The sequence below is a fragment of the Papilio polytes genome, unplaced genomic scaffold, assembly GCF_000836215.1.
Source record: "Papilio polytes unplaced genomic scaffold, Ppol_1.0 DF820678.1, whole genome shotgun sequence".
Taxonomy (NCBI): Eukaryota; Metazoa; Arthropoda; class Insecta; order Lepidoptera; family Papilionidae; genus Papilio; species Papilio polytes.
The window spans coordinates 838,941-859,812 of NW_013528526.1; the positions used below are offsets into that span (position 1 = coordinate 838,941).

At 33.9% G+C, this 20,872-nt stretch overlaps 1 protein-coding gene across 1 annotated transcript in view; it reads right to left on the reverse strand.

Annotated features, from left to right (window-relative positions):
* The window catches only part of LOC106110384, a 45,388-nt gene that overhangs the window by 4,475 nt on the left and 20,041 nt on the right, over positions 1–20,872 (reverse strand). Inside the window, exons 2-4 of the mRNA XM_013292211.1 lie at positions 10,828–11,063; positions 5,246–5,448; positions 92–267 (exon numbers count right to left, since the gene is read on the reverse strand). Of these exons, the coding sequence (XP_013147665.1) occupies positions 92–267; positions 5,246–5,448; positions 10,828–11,030 (582 nt within the window). The 5' untranslated portion in view covers positions 11,031–11,063. The remainder of the gene's footprint in view (positions 1–91; positions 268–5,245; positions 5,449–10,827; positions 11,064–20,872) is intronic.

A 20,872-nucleotide genomic window follows, 5' to 3' on the forward strand; every position in this document is an offset into this window, starting at 1 on the left:
GCTATATTGGTTAATTAAGCAGGCCCTTAGTAAAGTCTTAAATCTACGCTTTATTCCGGTGAGTAAATCACGAGATGTCACAAGTACTCACTTCAAAGAAACTATCAAAGTCCTGATCGCAGATGACGTCATCGCGGTCATGGTCGAGCAGTTCGGTGAAGAAGAGCGTCAGCTTGTCCGCTTGCACTGCTCCCAGCTGCGCCAACGGCTGCTCATCCTCCAGTTCCAAGCACTCCAGACTGTCGCTGCATCGATTCACCCACGTCGCTGTTATCATTACGTTTACATTGTACAAGACGTTAAAACAACACATGCAGGTATCAACAGTGTTCGCTAATAAATTTTCTATAGAGCTCAAGATATAGCCACACGTATGCACCAATTTCGCTAGTCTTTAGAACGTAAAGAGTATACAAATAACGAGTTATTATTAACATGGTCGACTGCGCAACTCCCGATAAGATTTGTATTACTTTTAAGTTGGGTAAAAAGATCAATAAAAAGCACAAGCTCATTCTGTTCTTCTGCTTCATTTAAGTAAAGAATAACAATTTTGAATTCCAATATTTTGCTCAACAAAAACATACAGTCGAATTGAGAACGTTCTTACTGAAGTATGTTATAAAGTGAATAAAGGTTACAATTGCTTGGATAAATAACATTTTACACCAGAAACATTTATGTAATCATAAAAATGGGTTAAGCAATATTAAACTTTATAATATAGGTAAACTGAGTATTTCTATCATTAGGTTGCGTGTTGTTTTATTGCGTGAGATATAAAACTGCTACTTTATTGTAAAGCTTATAATTATACTTCGTAAAACTACACTAAGTAGGGAATAGCGTGGCATGAAATTTTAGTAATAATGCACGACGTCAAATTAATAAAAGCACAATAAATTAAGGGGTGGTACAGATTTTGGAAGAGCAGTTCCGATGATTTTTTGATAATTCAGATTGTTGTCGTTTATATAAACCAATGTTATCATAAACAAAATCTTATTAGATTTGTACAACAATGGTCATTTCCAATTACGTATGAGATTACATAAAGTATGAATTTAGATGAAACAAAAGAGGGGTCAGGATCGGATCAAATGTTGATCTATCTCTACCCACCCCTCTTACAAGCGTTAGTTATGTAAAAAAGAGTTCTTGTAAAAGGGTATAAAAATGCAACCTATTCGAAGTGGTCAGTAACTCTTTATAGTAATCCATAACTAGAAAAATTATAGATCTATTTCATAATATAACGAACGTTGACCAATATTACTACTTTCATAGGAATATTTTGGTCCAACTAAGAAAGTTAATTGGAACAAAAGAAATAAAGGATTTTTTTTTATAATTTGAAAGTACTGGTTTGCTTTTTTTTGGTTCATAGTTATCGTTGCGTTAATAAAGTCGAAACAATTCACCAGCAGCCGTTGAAACTGAGCCAATTGCAGCGATGTTTTATTCGTTTCCTTTTTTTTTCGAACGGAACAATGAAACCTATCGAAAACGTTCATTGGAATGAATATTAAAAAAAAAACTCTTCGTTTTCTCATCGATCGATTGACGAAATAACAATTCAAGCTTTTGTATTTTGTGTTGAGTTTTTATAGTTTAGCTTAAGCACGCGACTCCGTCCGCATGAAATTAAAAAAAATATTGAGTAGCCTTTGTGTTCTTCCAGAGTATCCTCTACATCTATACCAAATTCCATCGAAATCCGTTGAGCCGTTTAGTCTACATACTCTAACATCCATCTATCTAAACTTTTGCATTTAGAAATTAATAACTCTGACTGTGTGACCACAGATTCGTATGACCTCAGACCCGTCAATATTGTGCACGCTGTTTTAAATATCTCGTGACAAAGCATGTACCCGTTGCCTAGCTGAATTCTATAAAAGCACAATATTGATAAAAAAATTATCTAGCTCCTGGAAAAACGTCACAAATCTGTAAAAGAACGATATATTAAAAAAACGAATCACTTTTCTAGTATCGTGACAAATGAAAATTAAGAATGTAAATATCAAAAAATATTTAATTAATCATTTCTACAACAAATATCACTTTCTTATTAACCGCTAAGTTTTATAGTAAATAATTTTACGTTTGACGCTTAACTGTGGTCTGTTTGCTTTTTTTAGTCTTTGACGATTTCTTGGGTTGTTTCTTCGCTTTCATAACTCCCTGGTCTTGGGAATTCAGATTTCGCGTCACCATTTTTTTATAATTGTAAAATCCTTCCTCCTTCACGTTACTGCTTCTTGTTCTTTTGATGTTGTCAGTAGACGTTGACGCGACCTCTTCATTTATTTTGGAATCATCTTCCTCAGAAATGACTTCGATTTCTTTCTCTTTCTTCTTTTTTGTTGTTTTGTTCATTATTTCAATTGTACAACCGCCTAGTGCAATCCCTTCGGCGATTTAAAAATAAGCATGATCAATGCCCACGAGATTTGTGAAAACGGAATTTGACAGCGTCATTTCAATGCAACTGGCTTTCTTTTTAATTTTAGTCGATGTGTCTAATTATATTTATTATCTTTTAGTCACTGTTATAGATTATTTATTTTGTTAATCAGATTATTTTTAAATCGACGCAAGAATATAACTAAAAACCTTATACCTTTTTTAATTCTGTTTCTTTTATTTACATATGAGTGACGTAATAGTTTGGTGGAAGAAATGAAATTTTATTTTGAGCGACAAATTTCGTATGTAGTATAGAACTTTAATAGCTATTTAATATGAAATATATCCTATATAATTCGTTAAATGTAAAGAGGAATTGAAGTTAAGTCGCGAAGCACTCTAGCGACACTTGCTTGAAAATTATACTCATATTTTGTGACAGGTTTATGAAAGCAATGAGGTCGGCACTCCCGACAAGTTCAGACAGACGCTTTGAATATTATATGAGGGTAGATGTTAACTTTAATGTGGACGAAGTGAAGGTGTAATCATGTAAATAATTCATTAGGATCGCGCGAGCAATTATAAAATTTAACTGAAATATTAATGTAGGATGTTTTATATTGTTAAGGATTGTATTAGCCTTCTTTTAGGTCAGATGGTCTAAACGCAAGCGATCCCGTGGCGTCCCACACAATGGCCAGGAGGGAACGAAGGGGTTTATGCCCCCGACTAGGGGGGAGAGTCCCACATAACTCACGTGTCTGCCCAGAGGCACGGAGTATGCAGAAAGCATTCCCCTTCGGAAAAAAAAGGTCAGATGGTCTAGCAAAATTAAGATATGAAATAATTTCTAGAAAGAATTGAATATCGAACACAACACGATGATGTAGTTCAGATCAGATATATTAAATACGAGTAGAAAGAGGATTTTTGTTAAATAATTTTATTTCACTCACCGAATACCATTTTGTAATTAATTATCTCAGAAACAACCGCACACGACCGCTGTCCGTCGACTAATGATGGTTACAATTCACTGTAATGACGAGATACTAAAATATAAGCGATAACATCATCCGTACATAATCCAGCGACATAAACAGATGACGTACATTTGAAAATTATATCACCAAATATTTATCATAACAACCACGCCTCGGCACGAAACATACGTAATGCACAAACTGCTTGTATAAATACGAGAGTTTTCACAATTTGCAATTCAATTAAGATAATAAAACGAGTTGTTTATACTATAAATAAATTCCGGGTACAATTGCGATATATTAAAGACGTCAGATAAGAAAACAATGCAATGCGAGCCTTGCTTTGAATTTTAATTTATTTTTGAAGCAAACAAGGGGTTTGAGTTTTTTAATTATAATCCGTGAAAATGCTAGTTTTTTCCTCAGTCAAAGCAGGAAAATGTTTTGTGTATGTGTTTTATGTAATACTAAAAGTTCCCGTGCGGCTTCATCCGCATGAAAATATGAAAATTTTATTTCATTGTTAACATTTTTCAAATTATCAATTACAAATGTCATAATGACATGACATGATGACAATCTTGATTCCCTGATGTTGGCAGCAACTTATGGTCTCTTTCCCACATTAGGGTTTTTATACAAAATATTTACTCCATATGTTCAAATGTTATGTTCATATGCTGACATCTTAGGCAATAAAGAAGTGTGTATTTACGCTTTATTATAATAGTATAGAGTATAGATAGTATAGATATAGATTTGGCACTGACCCACACCAAAATAATCTATTTTGAATGTCCTAGTCAGTCGAGTTTCTAATTAACATATTAGGGTTTTATTCTTATTCTTTTTTCTTTCCTTTACTTTATAACTCCGTTTTATTCACATGTCTCGAACACGTGAGGATAAATATAAAAATATTAAAATATTTGTAATTTTTTTTTACATCTTGATAACGTCAAAGTATTATAGATTATGATCGTGAAGACAATGTGATGTGACTTTAAATATATTCTTATATTTACTTAAACAGTTTTTTAAATATCATAATATCTTTAAATATACAATCATACTCAAATTACACGTATTTTGTAATAGACTGTATAGCTGTCTCGCTCTGTTTCATCTAATGTATGTTCTATCTCTTTCATGTAACGAAACGCCTGAATGTGACGAGACCTTAAATAGGAATTAAAGGAGCGTATACCTTTTATCCATCAGTAGTTGCTATGAATATTAAAAATCATATAAAAAGTGTTATATCTGATAAAATATCACCTTAACAATTATCATATCATATAAAATTATCATAATTTATTACGTGAGTTGGGGGCGTGTTTATTTTTATTTTCGATAACGAATTTAGCAAAGATTGCAATCGTCATACAAAAACACCTGACTTTATAATTCTCAATCAATTGTTTGTATTTTATTGCGATAAAAAACGTGGTTTTACTTACACAAAATAGATCCCTATTTTACAAAGATAATCATAGTAATATTATCAATGCGAAAATTTAGATGAATGGATCGATGGATGTTTGTTAAAGTTTGTAGCCTAAAGGGCTGAACATTTGGCAGTAGATGGTCTGGAAGAACACATAGGCTACTCTCTTTTGTTTTTTTAATTCTACACGGACGGTGTTGCGGGTGAAAGCTAGTGATAAAATAAATGAAGACTTAAGTAACGTAATAGGTGGATCTGCGCGAGCAAGAGTCGATCGACTGGCAGGCGGCGACGCAGGATAGACGACGCTGGCGCTCTCTCGTGTCGGAGACCAAGACCCACTTTGGGTCGCTGCGCCAACGCAGTAAGTAACGTAATGATAGATTAAAATACTCACTCCAGACGTGTACACTCCATCCATGGTTTTTATCTTCCTCGTTATTGCTCGGTTCCTGCATATGCTCGGATGTCTCAGCTTCGGGTAACGTTCGCCATCGCTTCAATAGTTCTTTCGTTTTATCCTTCGTCTTATCGCACGCCTGTTTCCAGTTTGTAAAGTATTTTCTGGATACTTTTGGTGATAGCGACTTTGAATCTTGTCTGTAAAATGATAGAATTGAAAAATCATTTGAAATTAAATTTACATAGTTTAAGTGTTAATGTTATGTTCGTTTATGCATTAGATTTATTTCTAATTTATTCTTGGTAATATTTTTAACCAGATTTGTGTCTTAGGATTAGAATTTGTTTGTTTTTAAAAGAGTGAATAAGACAAAAAGGCATATATGTTTTGTATTAACATACAAGGAAATAATCATACTAATATAATAAATGCGAAAGTTTAGATAGATGGATGTTTATCAGAGTGTAGCGTAAACGGCTGAACAGATTTTGATGAAATTTGGTATAGATGTAGTGGATAGTCTAGAAGAACACATAGGTTTTTTATGTTTTTTTTCCGTTTGACGCGGACAAAATGGCGGACGATAGCTAGTTTCTACATAAAGATAAAATATTACTTTTACTGTTAAAAACTTTGAAGAGTACAACTAATATTTAGGATTCAATTTTATACTAAAAACTAGTATATATAAAATTAAAGTAATATTAACATCTCAGTCGTATTTAACAACATTATAACGAGAGTACTAAGTAAAGCTTATCAAGTTAAACATGAACCAGTGGGCTAATTAAAGCGCTCGAGTTCTCGCAAGAAAATCTGCGAGCCTGTTACACTGCGTGCTTGTTATGTACTTATTACTTAGCTCAAGTAAGCAACAGTATACAGTACTGTTAAGTTTCAAATTATTTTGTCCTACATAAATATAGTTAAACACTGCTTAGTTAAATATGTGTTTTAATACTGACCGCCGCTGATTGATATTATAAACGTTCTTTGATCAATAATGTTTATTACATTTGCTTGAAGACGTCGTAGTTATATGTAATATAAATATGTATCTTCACACTACTCTTAGTATAACTTAGTTGTTACCAGCTTTCGCCTGCGACTACGTCCGCGTGGAATCTTCCAGACTACCCTCGACTTCTATACTAAATTTTATCAAGATCCGTTCAGCAGTTTAGGCTACAAACTTTAATAAACATCCATCCATATAAACTTTCGCATTTATAATATTAGTAGGATTAGTTAAAATTGCACTTCCAAAGCATAACGCTTTAATAACAATGCGTGGACTTCGATAACTTCAATAACAATGTTTTGTCAAAAATCCGCAATGGCGCTAGTCACGCTATCAAAGAGTTGACGTTTGCTTAACCTAAAATGTCAGTTAAACACTGTCAAAGTGGTAAGACAGTTTTTAAATATTTTGTTATGTAATATTATATTGTGTAAAAACTTAGGACTTTACCATTCGTCCTCAGCATTTTTTATTTTTAGGGTGAGTACACTCGTTAGTTTTTTGTCAAAAAGAAAGTAGGAGATAAAAACATTATTTACTAGCTGTGGCTCACCATTTCATTCGCGTGAAGTTAAAAAAAATAATAAAAAACAGCCTAGGTTACTCGATAAATTACCTTTCTAACGGTAAAAGAATTTTTAAAATAGGCCTAGTAATTTTTGAGATATTTCAATAAATATAAAATTTTCATCTTTATTCTATTAGTATAAAAAACAGCGGTTTTTAAAGTGTTTATGTTATGAAAGTGTAAGGTAGTTTTGTATCTTATTCACTTTTTTCTGTTGACGGTACCCACGTTACAATCGAACTGAAGCCCTGGCACCGACAGCCCGAACTATTCTTTGTCGTACAAACGGAAATTGCGTTCAAACGTGAAGAACATTTACAATACAATCTAGTCTATACTATTCGTATTAGGTGTTACTCTCATGAGAGAAGTTACCTGATGAAAGGACCTTGACGGATTCAAAACCAGTTCTTGCCAATATCCAATGTAATGTAAGTAACCGCCATTTTGTTTATAATAATATTAGTTTTTTACCTATGTTGATATTCTGTATTCTTGAATGTTATTTAGTCTGTGCTATAAATCAATACCATTTTGTCTTCATTTAAAATAACCTTATAAACTTTGTAATTGTGATCCAACACATTATTTAAAAATTTATGTCATAGTTTAAAATGTAGGAATTCTACTTGTTATGTTTATAATCGGAAAGTAATCAGATGCAAGAAATAAGGATGTTACATTGGCTCGACTACAAGACGGCCATATTGGTAGTGGCGAGCAGGGAGTGTGAATACACGAAAAAACGGTGTTATTGGTACAAATTGTTATGGTTACGGTTATTCTGTACAAATTTGTAGAAAATGTTAAGAGCTGAACAAGACTATATTTTATTAAAGCATAGGCTGTGGCTCCTACAATAATGATTCGAAGTCGAAGTATTTTAATATGAATCTTAGATGTCGCGATGTATTCCTTCAACGTAAGAACGTTACAACGTATTACGGAATTATTTAAAGCGTTTACATCATATTTAGTTAGGTATTTAAAATGTAATCAATCATAAACCAAGGTAATCCGTTCAAATCTACAACAGATTTAAATTTTTCTTTGTCATCGTAGTTATTAATTGACAAAGAATGCATTAAACATTTCCTTTGAAATAAAAGAAATCATATTTTTTATAACATAAGGAGGTAAACGAGCAAGCGACCATCTGAATCCACCGAAATGGAAAGCGACCGCTGTCCATAGACATCCAAAATTGCAGATGCGTTGCCTACCCTTAATTGACGGAGGAGATGTACATAAAGAGGCCATTTCCCCTTCCCATGCAATCCTTCACCGTCAAATCCACTTTACCTTCCCATCCTTTCCTCTAAAAAAAGGGTGAAAAGGAAAAGGGACTAAAATTAGGCCTCCGGCACCACACTAATCAGACGAAACACGGAATTGCTTCCACTTTACGCCTGTTTTCTGTGTAGTCGTGGTATACACCGGGCGAGCCGGCCCATTCGTGCGAAGATGTTAAAGCGGGCTCTACCACTGTTAATATGTATGATTCTTTACAGTTAATAGAATGGTTATAGTGTGTAAATATAGATTGAAAAACATTATGAGATAATAAAAAAGTATTGATGTAGAAATCAACAATCAATGTGGAAAATTTTATGTTAATCTGTGGATTATAAGATAAAATATATGTAATACGATTACCTTATACATTTATCTTATACAATCGAAAGGTTGATAGCGAACGCATTATCTATACATATAATAAAAGTGTCTGTATATTAATTGAAAAAAAATCATAAATTTCGTGTTTGCGTTGCTGATATCAAAATTCAAATTTTAAAATATTTGTCTGTCTGTCCGCACGACTGATGTTCCGGAGAATCTAAATAGATGCACTGATTTTCACGAGACTTTGGTGTTAAAGTAACTGATGTCAGCATTAATGTTATTAGTAAAATTAAAAATTTCCCGCTAACGAAGTCGCAGATAACAACTAGTTTTAAATAAATTCAATACAAAGCTTAATACAAAACAATTATTTGATAGCATAAGAATCAAGGAATGTAATAAGATTTAATTAAAGAACTAGCTTTTGCCCGTGACTCCGTCCGCGTGGAATTAAAAACAAATGTGTGCCTATGTGTTCTTCTAGACTATCCTCTACATCTATACTAAATTTCATTGAAATCCGTTCAGCCGTTTAGGCTACAAACTCTAACAAACATCCATCCATCTAAACTTTCGCATTTATAATATTAGTATGAAGTATGGTAGTATGATTTAACATGACTTTGTATTAAAAAGTTTAACATTAATCAGATTCAAGTAGCTTTTGTTTTATAGTTACTATTCATTTTCAAACGACGTTCTTTACACTGCAGTGAATGTTATTTTCACCGAAACTCAGTGCAGTTTCCCTTTGACTTTGTGTAATTAAAATTTGCTTTTATATTATTACAAACTACAATTCTAACTAACGCTTTTATAATGCTTCTGTCGTGTTTTTAAATGGATTTGTAGGTTAGGAATATTGTCTTGAATAAAGATAACCGTGGGGTTTTCGCGCAATTTTAAAAATGTATTGTCACCCTTATATACCAAATTAATTATCCATATATACTGATGTTATAAAGAGAAAAAATTGTATTTATTTTGGTATGTAGTGAAATAAATAAAAAACTACTAAGCTGTTTTTTAATCTTTCACCATTAAAAAGCTATGTTATCAGTGACTAACATTATCCTCATGTTATAAATGTGAAAGTTTAGATGGATGGATGTTTGTTAGAGTTTGTAGCCTAAACGGCTGAACAGATTTTGATGAAATTTGTTTTGGATGCAGAGGATAGTCTGAAAGAACAAATAGGCTACTCACTTTTTTTTTAATTCCACGCGAATGGAGTCTCGGGCGAAAGCTAGTAGGCTATATTTTTGATTTTAATCTTAATATCACGGACTCGAAGTCGCGACCAACAGGCTTGTTACTTTATAAGATAAGCCAGAAATCATAGAAATGAGTATTTTAACGCCTAAAGCAAAGTTTTGATACGCCTTGCTTCCAAAACTTTGAGTAACTATTGAGGGGTTCAATTAAAATTTACCCGATAAATTGGGAACAGTTTTTGTGAGTTTAAAACTAGTTATCGCGGAGTGAGAATTTCGTCTTTGATCAGGAAAGCTTGTAAAAATGATTGAAAAAGTTTTATTACTTCACCGTTTCTTTTAACTTGTCCCCTATCTCCGAAAGTTTGTACAATACCCGTGGAATTTGCCTTAGAATGGAAGTTTTACAAATGTTATGTGCTCATTATTTACTTTGTTAAACTAGTAAGTACATACATACCAAGGTTTTTTTCTTATAAGGGTAGATTGTACACGAAATAAATAACTAAATGTAGGCATTAAGACAGATATAGCGATCAAAATTGGAATAAAAAATAAATAGGTACCTAAAATACTAACTACTACCAACTAGTATAGGGTTATTTTCTTTTACTTATCTATACTTCTATACTATTATAATAAAGGGTAAACACACACTTCTTTGTTATCTAAGATGTCAGTAATTACAGCACATTTTTGAATAATTCTTTATTTAATAAAAAGCCCTACACATACGTCACGTTAGGCTATATATTTTTACGTCATTAAACTTAGGGGTTAATTAATTTTAATAAAAACCCTAATGTGGGAAAGAGACCATAAGTTGCTGCCAACATCAAGGAAGCAAGATTGCCAAGGTTTGACATCATGTCATGTCATTTTTAAATTTGCTATTGATAATTTGACAAATGTTAACAATAAAATAAAATTTTCATAATTTCATGCGGATGAAGCCGGGAACAGCTAGTTGTATACTAATTTGGCTATTAAATGTGAAGCATTTTTTTTAAATATCATAAGGTGGCAAAAGAGCAAGCATCTTGAATACCCTAAAATGGCAAAGCGACCGCTGCCCATAAACATCCGCAATTGCAGAAGTGTTCGTACCCTTAATTGACGTAGAAGGAGACGCACATAGATATCTTAATACCTTTCTAAATTGTCCTTAGAACTCTCACTGGCTCTAGATGGTCGTCTTTCTCTCTTGACTGCATCTTCACTGGGGGACTTTTCCGGTAGGCGGAGGTCTCTCTCCGATTTACTGTTGGACCTGGAAGTCTTGCCGTCGTCGTCCCTTCTTAATCCTTTCACCGGCGACAAACTTCCAGGTTTCTCTTGCTTTTTCACCTCCATTTTAACGCCTGTGACGTCATAGTTGCTGTATTACTGAAACAAAAAACAACGTTAAGACATGTTACTTAGCAATGTGATGTTATTTTTGCCATTGTTTTTTTGTTGTTGATAATTAAATAATTGTTATGCAGACTTAGAGCTTTACACAAGTAGAGTTTAACAAATAGCATAGAGAAGGACTTTAAAATATTTTACAGAAATAAGAGTACAGAAAGTCCAAATAACGCATGTCCTGGCGATGTAGGTCGGTTGATACGAAACGAGAAATTCTAGTTAAACATTAAACCGCATTGTGCGGCCGCGCTTTGTACCACTCAAAGCTTACTGCGTGCTGTTAATTAAATAATATTTTACGTTCCACTTTTCTATTATATTTTTAAGTTTATGGTCAAATTTAGTAAAAAAATATCGTTAATCTATTAAATATTAAAAAGAGTCTAAATGTGTTATGTACTCCTTAAAGGTATTTTTTATAGAAAAAGGTGGTGAACGAGCAAGCGCCACCTAAATCTACCAAATAGGTGAAGCGACCGCTGCCCATAGACATCCGCAATTGCAAATGCGTTGCCTACCCTAAATCGACGAAGGAGGAGACGCACATAAAGAGGATATTTTCCTTTCCTACGCGTCCCCACCACCGTCAAATCCACTTTTCCATCCAATCCTTTTCTTAATAGAAAAAGGTGAATGTAAAGTTTTTGACCAGTTGAAGTTTAGGTCAATTTGTAAATTTTCATTTAAAAATATTTGTCCTCTATCTTATTGTTTATTATATTAGTTTAAATAAACTATAGATATAGACAGTAAGTTCTACAATGTAGTCTTTATTGTAGTATTTTAAATGTGTATGAAGGGAAGAGTTCGGAGTTTACTTCGTGAATATTTGAGGTTGTTTGCGACAGAGGCGCTGGCGTGCTATAAGGGGACGATACTTTCACGCGAATGTTTTGTTTTATCAATATAAATTATGCATTAGACCTAGACGCTTTACAGCATTGAAGTCCAGTCTATTTTGTAGAGATTCAGTAAATGATATTTTAACAGTGGTAAAGCCCGCTTTAACATCTTCGCACGGATGGGCCGGCTCGCCCGGTGTATTACCACGACCACACAGAAAAAAGGCGTGAAGTGAAAGCAATTCCGTGTTAAGTCTGATCAGTGTGGTGCCGGAGGCCTAATTTTAGTCCCTTTCCCTTTTCACCCTTTTTTTATGGGAACGTAAAGTGGATTTGACGTTGGAGAGGATGCATGGGAAGGGGAAATGTCTTCTTTATGTGCGTCTCCTCCGTTAATTAAGGGTAGGCAACGCATCTGCAATTGCGGATGTCTATGGGCAGCGGTCGCATCCATTTCGGTGGATTCAGTTAGCCGCTTGCTCGTTCGCCACCTTATATTTAAAAAAAGGCCGAATATTTCGCTTCGTAGACGATGCTTGCAATCTGTCAGTCGTTTGTTAATGGAATTTATAGTCCCCCTTTTAGATCTAGCCTAGATCATCGGCTTGCGACGCTTTTATTAAACATTCGTCGTCTAGGTTTTATACATTTTTAAATTAAAAATTAATTTTCATAATTCAATTATGGGGCAAAACAGTACTTAACTCTGTCCCAGTTTGATCGTTTTAAGTTTTTTAATCTCCTATCTTAATTACGACACAGCGTTGATTTTAAATTGAAAATTTTAATTAACGATAAAAATATTAGGTAGTAATTCCTGCGGTAGAGTTAATTAAATTATCGGATTTTGGAAAAAAAATTAAACGAGGCTTATCAGTTATTTCCAATTGGAAACATGTAATCGATGTTATTGCTTTGATTAAAAATAAACTTAATTTTGCTCACTAATTTCTTAAGCAATATGTAATTATTTCTGGATGCTTTAAACTATTTAAGGATGTTTATTTCACACTCATTTTTGTAAAAGCCGACAACGTGTCAAAATCATACTTTCGTACTTAATATTATAAATAAAAAAGTATAGATGGATGGATGTTTGTTAGAGTTTGTAGCCTAAACGGCTGAACGAATTTCAATGAAATTTGGTATAGATGTAGACGACGGTCTGGAAGAACACATAAACTACTTGCTTTTCTTTTTTTAATACCACGCAGACGGAGTCGCGGCCGTAGCTGGTAATATACATATTTTCATACAAATTATAGTTCTTACAACGAAAGATTGCTGTACGTTATTCGAAACTAAGTGGATAGCGACTTTAATTCTCTGACAGACCTTGACTTGTGCTTATGACAATTATAGACATAATCAATAACCTCATAGTGTGGTCCAGTCCTTACCTAGTATTTGCTAGTAACAATATAATACGGATGAATGTGGTCACCGCCTCCTATCCCCCTTCTACCCACTCCTAGACTACAAGGGGTCTGCAACTGAGGGCTCTTTGTTATCTACTCTATATTCTTTTAATGATATTCTACGTAGCTGACGATTAATAACCATCTACACATATACTTAATATTATAAAGAGGAAAGAATTGTTTTTTGTATGTATTGAAATAACTCAATAACTACTGGGCCGATTTAAAAAATTCTCTCACCATTAAAAAGCTACATTATCTCTGAGTAACATTGGCTGTATTTTTTTAAATATATTTTTAATTTCGCGAGCAACAGTTAGTATATAAATATAAGCTTGAATTAAAGTTACTTTCAGTTTTTAATCTGTGATCGTTAGTTTTTTAACGAAATAGTTTATCTTTCTTTTGAGTTAATATAGGGTACATTATCCTTTATCCTATCATATTTGATAGTTTCAAAATCTTAAGAAACTCTGAATTAAATAATGCTTTAATACGTAAATTACTTAAAGGACTATTTTAATTATTATGGAAATTGTTTTATTGATTACATTTGTCAAATTATTGAATTTGCAACTGTACAAATGTCAAAATGACAGACATGACATGATGAGAAAGTATGGCAATTTTGCTTCCTTGATGTTGGCAGCAACTTATGGCCTCTTTCCCACATTAGTTTTTATCCAAAATATTTATCTCCTGAGTTTAATGGCGTGAAAATATATAGCCTAAAGCGTGACGTAAGTGTAGGGCGTTTCATTAAAAAAGTAATTATTCAAAAATATACTGTAATTGCTGACATCTTACGCAACAAAAAAGTGTGTGTTTACGCTTTATTATAATAGTATGGATTACTTAAAGGAATATTTTAGTTATGAAAATAAAACTAAGCCACGCTCTAATTTATTTTAATATTGAGAATGAATTCAGCCTGCATGTGATTAGGTTTCACCCTGGGGGTTGAGTTTATTATTGTCACTTCCGTCACCATCGCTTACGTGCGTTTCACGTAATATAGGTCACATGGATTACAGGAGTTGTAGGTGAGAATAAGTGTTTTACGGCTGAATATTGAAACGACATTCATATGTGTTAATAAGGCAACGCGTAAACTATTAATTCCATTAAAAATAACGCGTTCGACGCTAGACGAAGCGTATCGTTTTTTCAGTTGGAAACGGAAAAGTAAAAATTATTTTCGCCCGGAAAATACCCAAAAGGAACATTTCCGCACTATTAAGTCCAGTTTGTTTTACTTTGTATTTCGTATAATGAATACGACCTTTTATGAACTGAATAATTTGTTATTCTTGTGTGAGTTCATGTAAAATTCCCCTTCAATTATATTTTTGCTATTCCATAGCCGCTTACATTTTATTAATAATTTAACATTGGTTGTTGTGAAAATTATTGAGTTTTTTAATATTATAAAGTAATTAACAAGCAAATTTACGTAATAAGAAAAAGCACACGGAACAGTCAAAAAGAGGATATTCCACCTTTCTGTGCGATTCTGTGGATTTCTCCATCGAGAAATCCACTTTTCCTTCCCATCCTTTCCTCTTAAGAAAAGGGGGGAAAGTGAAAGAGGCTCAAATTAGGCCGCCGGCACCAAGAAGTATAAACTGCGCAGTTATAACTGTACAGTTTGACTGTTCAATATGTGTGGTTAAAATCATGTTTAAATTATGAATTTAAACTTATTTTTCATTTTCACGTTTTAATACTGTTTATCCTACAGTTTAACTAGAAATTATGACTTGCATTGTGTTTGAGAAAAAAGGTCGAGAGGTTGTAGCTACACCTAGCGACACCTAGCGGCACTGTTGTGAACATGAAATATGAAATGAGCCGTAAAAAAGTTTTCTTTTCGCATTTTTATAGCACCGGAGAGAATGAAAACTTCCTGCCTGCATTTTACTGTTGTATGAATAATTTATTTCATAATTTTTAATTTTGAATGTTTTAAAAAATTCACACCTTTTGTTAAGTTTTGACCGAAGAAAGTATGTATGGATTGTGTGAAAGAGGATATGCTTAAGAAAGGAGTGGATTCAGATATGACGGCTGATAGAGATGTATGGAAGAGCAGCACATACTGTGCCGACCCTCCGTAAGGGATGAGGGCAAGTTGATGATGATGTTAAATTCGATTTGTAGTGTAAAACTTCAGTCGAATGTTATATTTAACACAGTTAATAAAAAAAAACCCGAGTGATTAAAAGGTAGATAACAAATCCGAGAGTCCTCACTCATTAAAATTGGTTCAATTTCAATTTACGGGAGTTTACATTAGAATTAACATCCTCATATCCCTTAACTTATCATACTCCAGTAAATACGGATTTTTTTCCTCAATAACTATTTTTTTTTATATCATAAGGCGGAAAACGAACAAGCGGCCACCTAAATCTGCCAAAATGGCGAAGCGACCGCTGCCCATAGACATCCGCAATTGCAGATGCGTTGCCTACCCTTATCCGACGGAGGATGAGACGCACATAAAAGGATATTTCCCCTTCCTATGCATCTCCTCCACCGTCAAATCCACTTTCCCTTACCATCGTCTCCTTATAAGAAAAGGGTGGTAAAGAGAAAGGGACTTAAATTAGGCCTCCGGCACCACACTCATCAGACGAAACACGGAATTGCTTCCATTTCACGCCTGTCTTCTGTGTGGTCGTGGAATTACACCGGGCGTGCCTGCCTATTCGTGCTAAGATGTTAAATCGGGCACCACCACTGTTAAATATAATACTATTATCCGTCACCTTAGTCACTCCCTTCTTGATCATGTCACCTTTCACACAATCCATCCATCTCTAATTAACATACGGTTGTAAAAGATACATCCCTGAGTCAGTCGGTTCCAAAAAACATAAATAAAATATGTGCAGACTTTAATAAAATAAGACATGTAACGTGGGCAGTGTCCTTACAGCTCTCCAGTATCAATATTGAATGAGCGAGGGGTCAGGTGTGTGACCTACATTAACACCGCCGATATTAGGCCGAGTCGACCGCGTAACCGAATCTCGTATTTTAATTCGTTGTAAAATGTATTCTGTAACATCTGTTTTAATTTATTACTTCAAATGGCTTAGCTACTACAGTAGTGTTCGCCCGTGACTGTCCGCGCGGAATTAAAATGTTATGTAGCCTTTGTTCTACAAGACTATGTTTCAATTCTATGCCAATTAACCGATATTAGTTGGAGTTTTAGAGATACTTAGTAACAAACATCCATCCATCTTCGCACGAATGGGTCGGCTTGCCCGGTGTAGTACTACCACACAGAAAACAGGCGTGAAGTGGAAGCAATTTCGCGTTTCGTCTGATGAGTGTGGTGCCGGAGGCCTAATTTTAGTCCCTTTCCTTTTCCACCCTTTTCTTAAGAGGAGAGGATGGGAAGGAAAAGTGGATTTGAAGGTGGAGGAGACGCATAGGGGAAATGCTCTATTTATGTGCGTCTTGTCCACCGGCAATCAAGGGTAGGCATCGCATCTGCAATTGCGGATGTTCATGGGCAGCTATCGCTTTCCTTTTCGGTGGATTCAGGCAGCCGCTTGCTCGTTTGCCACCTTATGTTATAAAAAAAAACAATTTCACATTTTTAAAATTAAGTATTATGGAATTCCAATATTGTCAAGCTTCAAATTTCAAGGTTTTTAACATTAAATTTAAAAAAAATTTAGATAGTCGCAATAGAAAGATAGTCCTATTAATTTAATCTGCATCAATAATTAAAATGGTCTATTGTCTGTCAATTTGTGTTAACATCATTTCAGGTGTTTTGTATAATTTAAGTCATGGTAGAAATTACAAATCGCTTTACAAGACATAACCCGAATGTAGGCCAGTACTTGACCCGTCATAGTCATTTGTGCCTATTGTCTCTTGTAAATACCAGGTGAAGTCATTTAAATTTAAACTTGTTCATAATGTAATTAATCCTACAAAATCTTAAAAAATACACATTTTCGCGTTTCTTCTGATGAGTGTGGAGACGGAGGCCTAGTTTTAGTCCCTTTCCCTTTCCATCCTTTTCTTAAGAGGAAAGGATGGGAAGGACAAGTGGATTTCTCGGTGGAGGAGTAAGGCGCGGGTCGCTTCGCCATTATGGCGTATTTCGGTGACCGCTTGGTTGTTTGCCATCTTTTAAAATAAAAACGGGACGTGTGTAACGAGCTTAGCATATCTAAAATAGAGATGGAGGAGACACATAGGAAGGGGAAATGTCCATTTTATGTGCGTCTCTTCCTCCGTCAATTAAGGGTAGGCACCGCATCTGCAATTGCGGATGTTTATGGGCAGCGATCGCTTTCCATTACTGTAGATTCAAGTGGCCGGTTGCTCGTTTGCCACCTTTGTTATAAAAAAATAGTTGATTGTTTTAAATGTTAATTGAATAATTTAAGATTACTAAATAAGAGTAAACTTTGAGTACCCAGTATTCAAAGCTGAGCGTGGACCCAATACGGTCAACATTACAATGGTTATTATAGTCTTATATTTAATTATTTTTTAATTTCTTATGTCATGATTGTTTTTGTTTGTTTTCTTTTGTTATTTCGAATGTGTTGCAGTGTTGTTAATTAAATGTTATTTTATTAATTTATTTACTTTAAAATATATTTAAATAGTCATTTATTTCTGGATACCATTTTTATACAGGCGTTGAATAAACCACGGCAACGTTTATAATAAATTCATATGTATTATTCCAACCGAAGCATAAAATCCGCGTGTAGTCAGAGGGAAGGGCGCGCTTGGGTACACGACATACTCGTACATGTAATAAAATGTTACAATATGACGAAAGGTTATCTCAATGACGCGTTTGACGTTACAAGTAACACTTGATTTACATTCTACGTTTAAAATGTAACTTACAAAATTTTAAAATGCCAAGTGCCTGTCCCACCACTGGCTGATAGAGGCTCAGATAGCTTAATATTGACGTCACTGTCAGATAAGGGAACTAAATCCGATGTTTCCATCACATGTTTTACACTTCGATTGTTATCAGACAATTTACAATTCGGTGGGACAGGGCCTATGCGACTTAACTGTAAACTAAGAGTGTGTGCATAAATGAAACTAAACTATCGCACAACTGTTGTGCGATTGTCGATTGTTTCGCAGCCAATGTAACTGTTCGGTTGCTTATGTAACGTATAAGGTCATAGGAATGAACGCGAGACTAAGAAGTTGTGCGATAGTTAAGTTTCAGATGTGCGCACGCTCTTAATGTAGAGAATGAAGATGCGGGAAATATCTGGTGTGGAAATCATTTTGTCACTGGTAAATGACTATGTCTATATCTAGACTAATTCAAGCCGATGATGTAGTGAATTAAAAAGAATACTAAAAAGAATCTTCCAAGTATAATTGGTGACAGGCAAGCCGCCACATAAATTAAGACAAAACTAAGGTTCTTTTTTAATAACAATAGGGGGCAAACTGTGTGCTTTTTAGTGAGGGATAAAGCCAAGGAAATGATGACTAAATAGAAGAATATAGTAAAAAGTATAATGTACGAGCTGTTGCCCGCGACTTCGTCTGCGTGGTATAAGAAAACATACAAACTATATAAATTACAAAAAGCTACGTATCCCTCGGGAAGCGGACAATTCTCGGGGATAAAGCTTATCCCATGTGTACTCCAGACTTAATTTTATATCTGTGCCAAATTTCAATAAGGTATGTTGAACCGTTGCAGAATGATCGAGTAAACATTAAAAAACTAAAATAATGAATCCCACGGGAACCGTAACTATTCCAGGGATAAAAAGAAGAAGAAAAAGATAACCTATGTCTTCTTCCAGACTATGCTCTAAACCTGTGCCAAATTTCATGGAGATCTGTTCAGCCGTTTAGGCTACAAACGCTAACAAACATCCATCCATCTATCTAAACTTTCGCATTTATAATATTAGTAAGAAGTAAAATTGCCATAAGTAATGTAAGCCTTTGGAAAAGCAATAATTTGAACGTCAAACATCATAAATGAAATAAAAATACATTCAAAAAGGCGCTTCCAAACAATTTGACAATAGCGGATAAGCTTGTAAATTCGTGTCGTTTTTCACAATACTATGTTCTACGTACGCGGCTGAAATGTTTTACTGGTTATAAATTATTTAAATTGCTTACGCGAATTACTATCTTACTGTTGTACTAAATTGTATGTGACAGAATAGTTAAATACTGGATTGGTTTAAATGGTTTTATTATTTTTTTGAAATTATATCTTCGGTTAACTGAAATGTCTATTATTGACATGAAGAAAATGTTGAAAAGTTAATGAAAATTACATTTTCATGTTAAAAGGGTTCCCGTTGAAGGGACAAGAAAGTACATACATTTATTTTATTAGATTAAGATATGTTAATGGTCGCCAATTAGTCGAAATTCGCTTTAATTAACAATTAAACATTGTAAAATTACATTTATTGAATTAATATTTAATTCGAAGCAATATTGCCAGAAACTATTTACTAAATATTTGATTTCAAAGCTCATATTGAATGGAATTTTTGCCTCTCGAGTATTCTATCCAGTTAAGAGGTTGAGGATAACGATTTTATTATTGTACTAGCTGTTCCCATGCGGCTTCATCCGCATGAAATTACGTATTTTATTGTTTACATTTGTCAAATTATAAATAGCAAATGTCAAAATAACATGACATTACAAAACTTGGCAATCTTGCTTCCTTGATGTTGGCAGCAACTTATGGTATCTTTCCCACATTAGTGTTTTTATCCAAAATATTTACCCCCTAAGTTTAATGGCGTGAAAATATATAGTCTAAAGCGTGACGTAAGTGTAGGGTTTTTATTAAAAAAAAGACATTCAAAAATATGCTGTGATTGCTTACATCTTAGGCAACAAAGAAGTGTGTGTTTACGCTTTATTATAATAGTATATATATCAATATTTGGAAAGTGTACGCGATATAATTGAATGGAATAGAAAACAAAGAACGAGTAATCATTAACTATTGAGTTACAATAATTCATAAGTTAATACTTACAAATCATGTCTTATTGGTGCAGCGATAGGCACACTACTGACTTCCATTTGGTTCGATCCTGTCTCCTCCCCCTTGCATCTTCAACATTCATACATATATGTTCAGTTTTAGGTTCTCCACCTTCCTAAGTATTTTAACCTTAACGGTGTAAATACAACCTTGGCCCCGAAAAATAGACATTACTTTACAGTTGTTATAATTTGTTTATTGTGTTTTAATGAAAAAATAGAACCATTGGACTATCAACCATTGGAAATTCCCGATCGATTTTTAAACAGCGTGTCCTGATTTTTTTGCCGTCACGTGCGCGGTTTTTCATTTGTTTTTTCGAAGCGAAATTTAAAATTCGTATTATAAAATATTTAGTTACGAGAAACTAGTTAATTAAATTGTTTAAACTATCGTGAGACATTACTTTAAGCGAAAATTAATTAAAAACGGCTCAAATCACGCTTTTTTTTTTTTTTTTTTTTTTTTTTTTTTTTT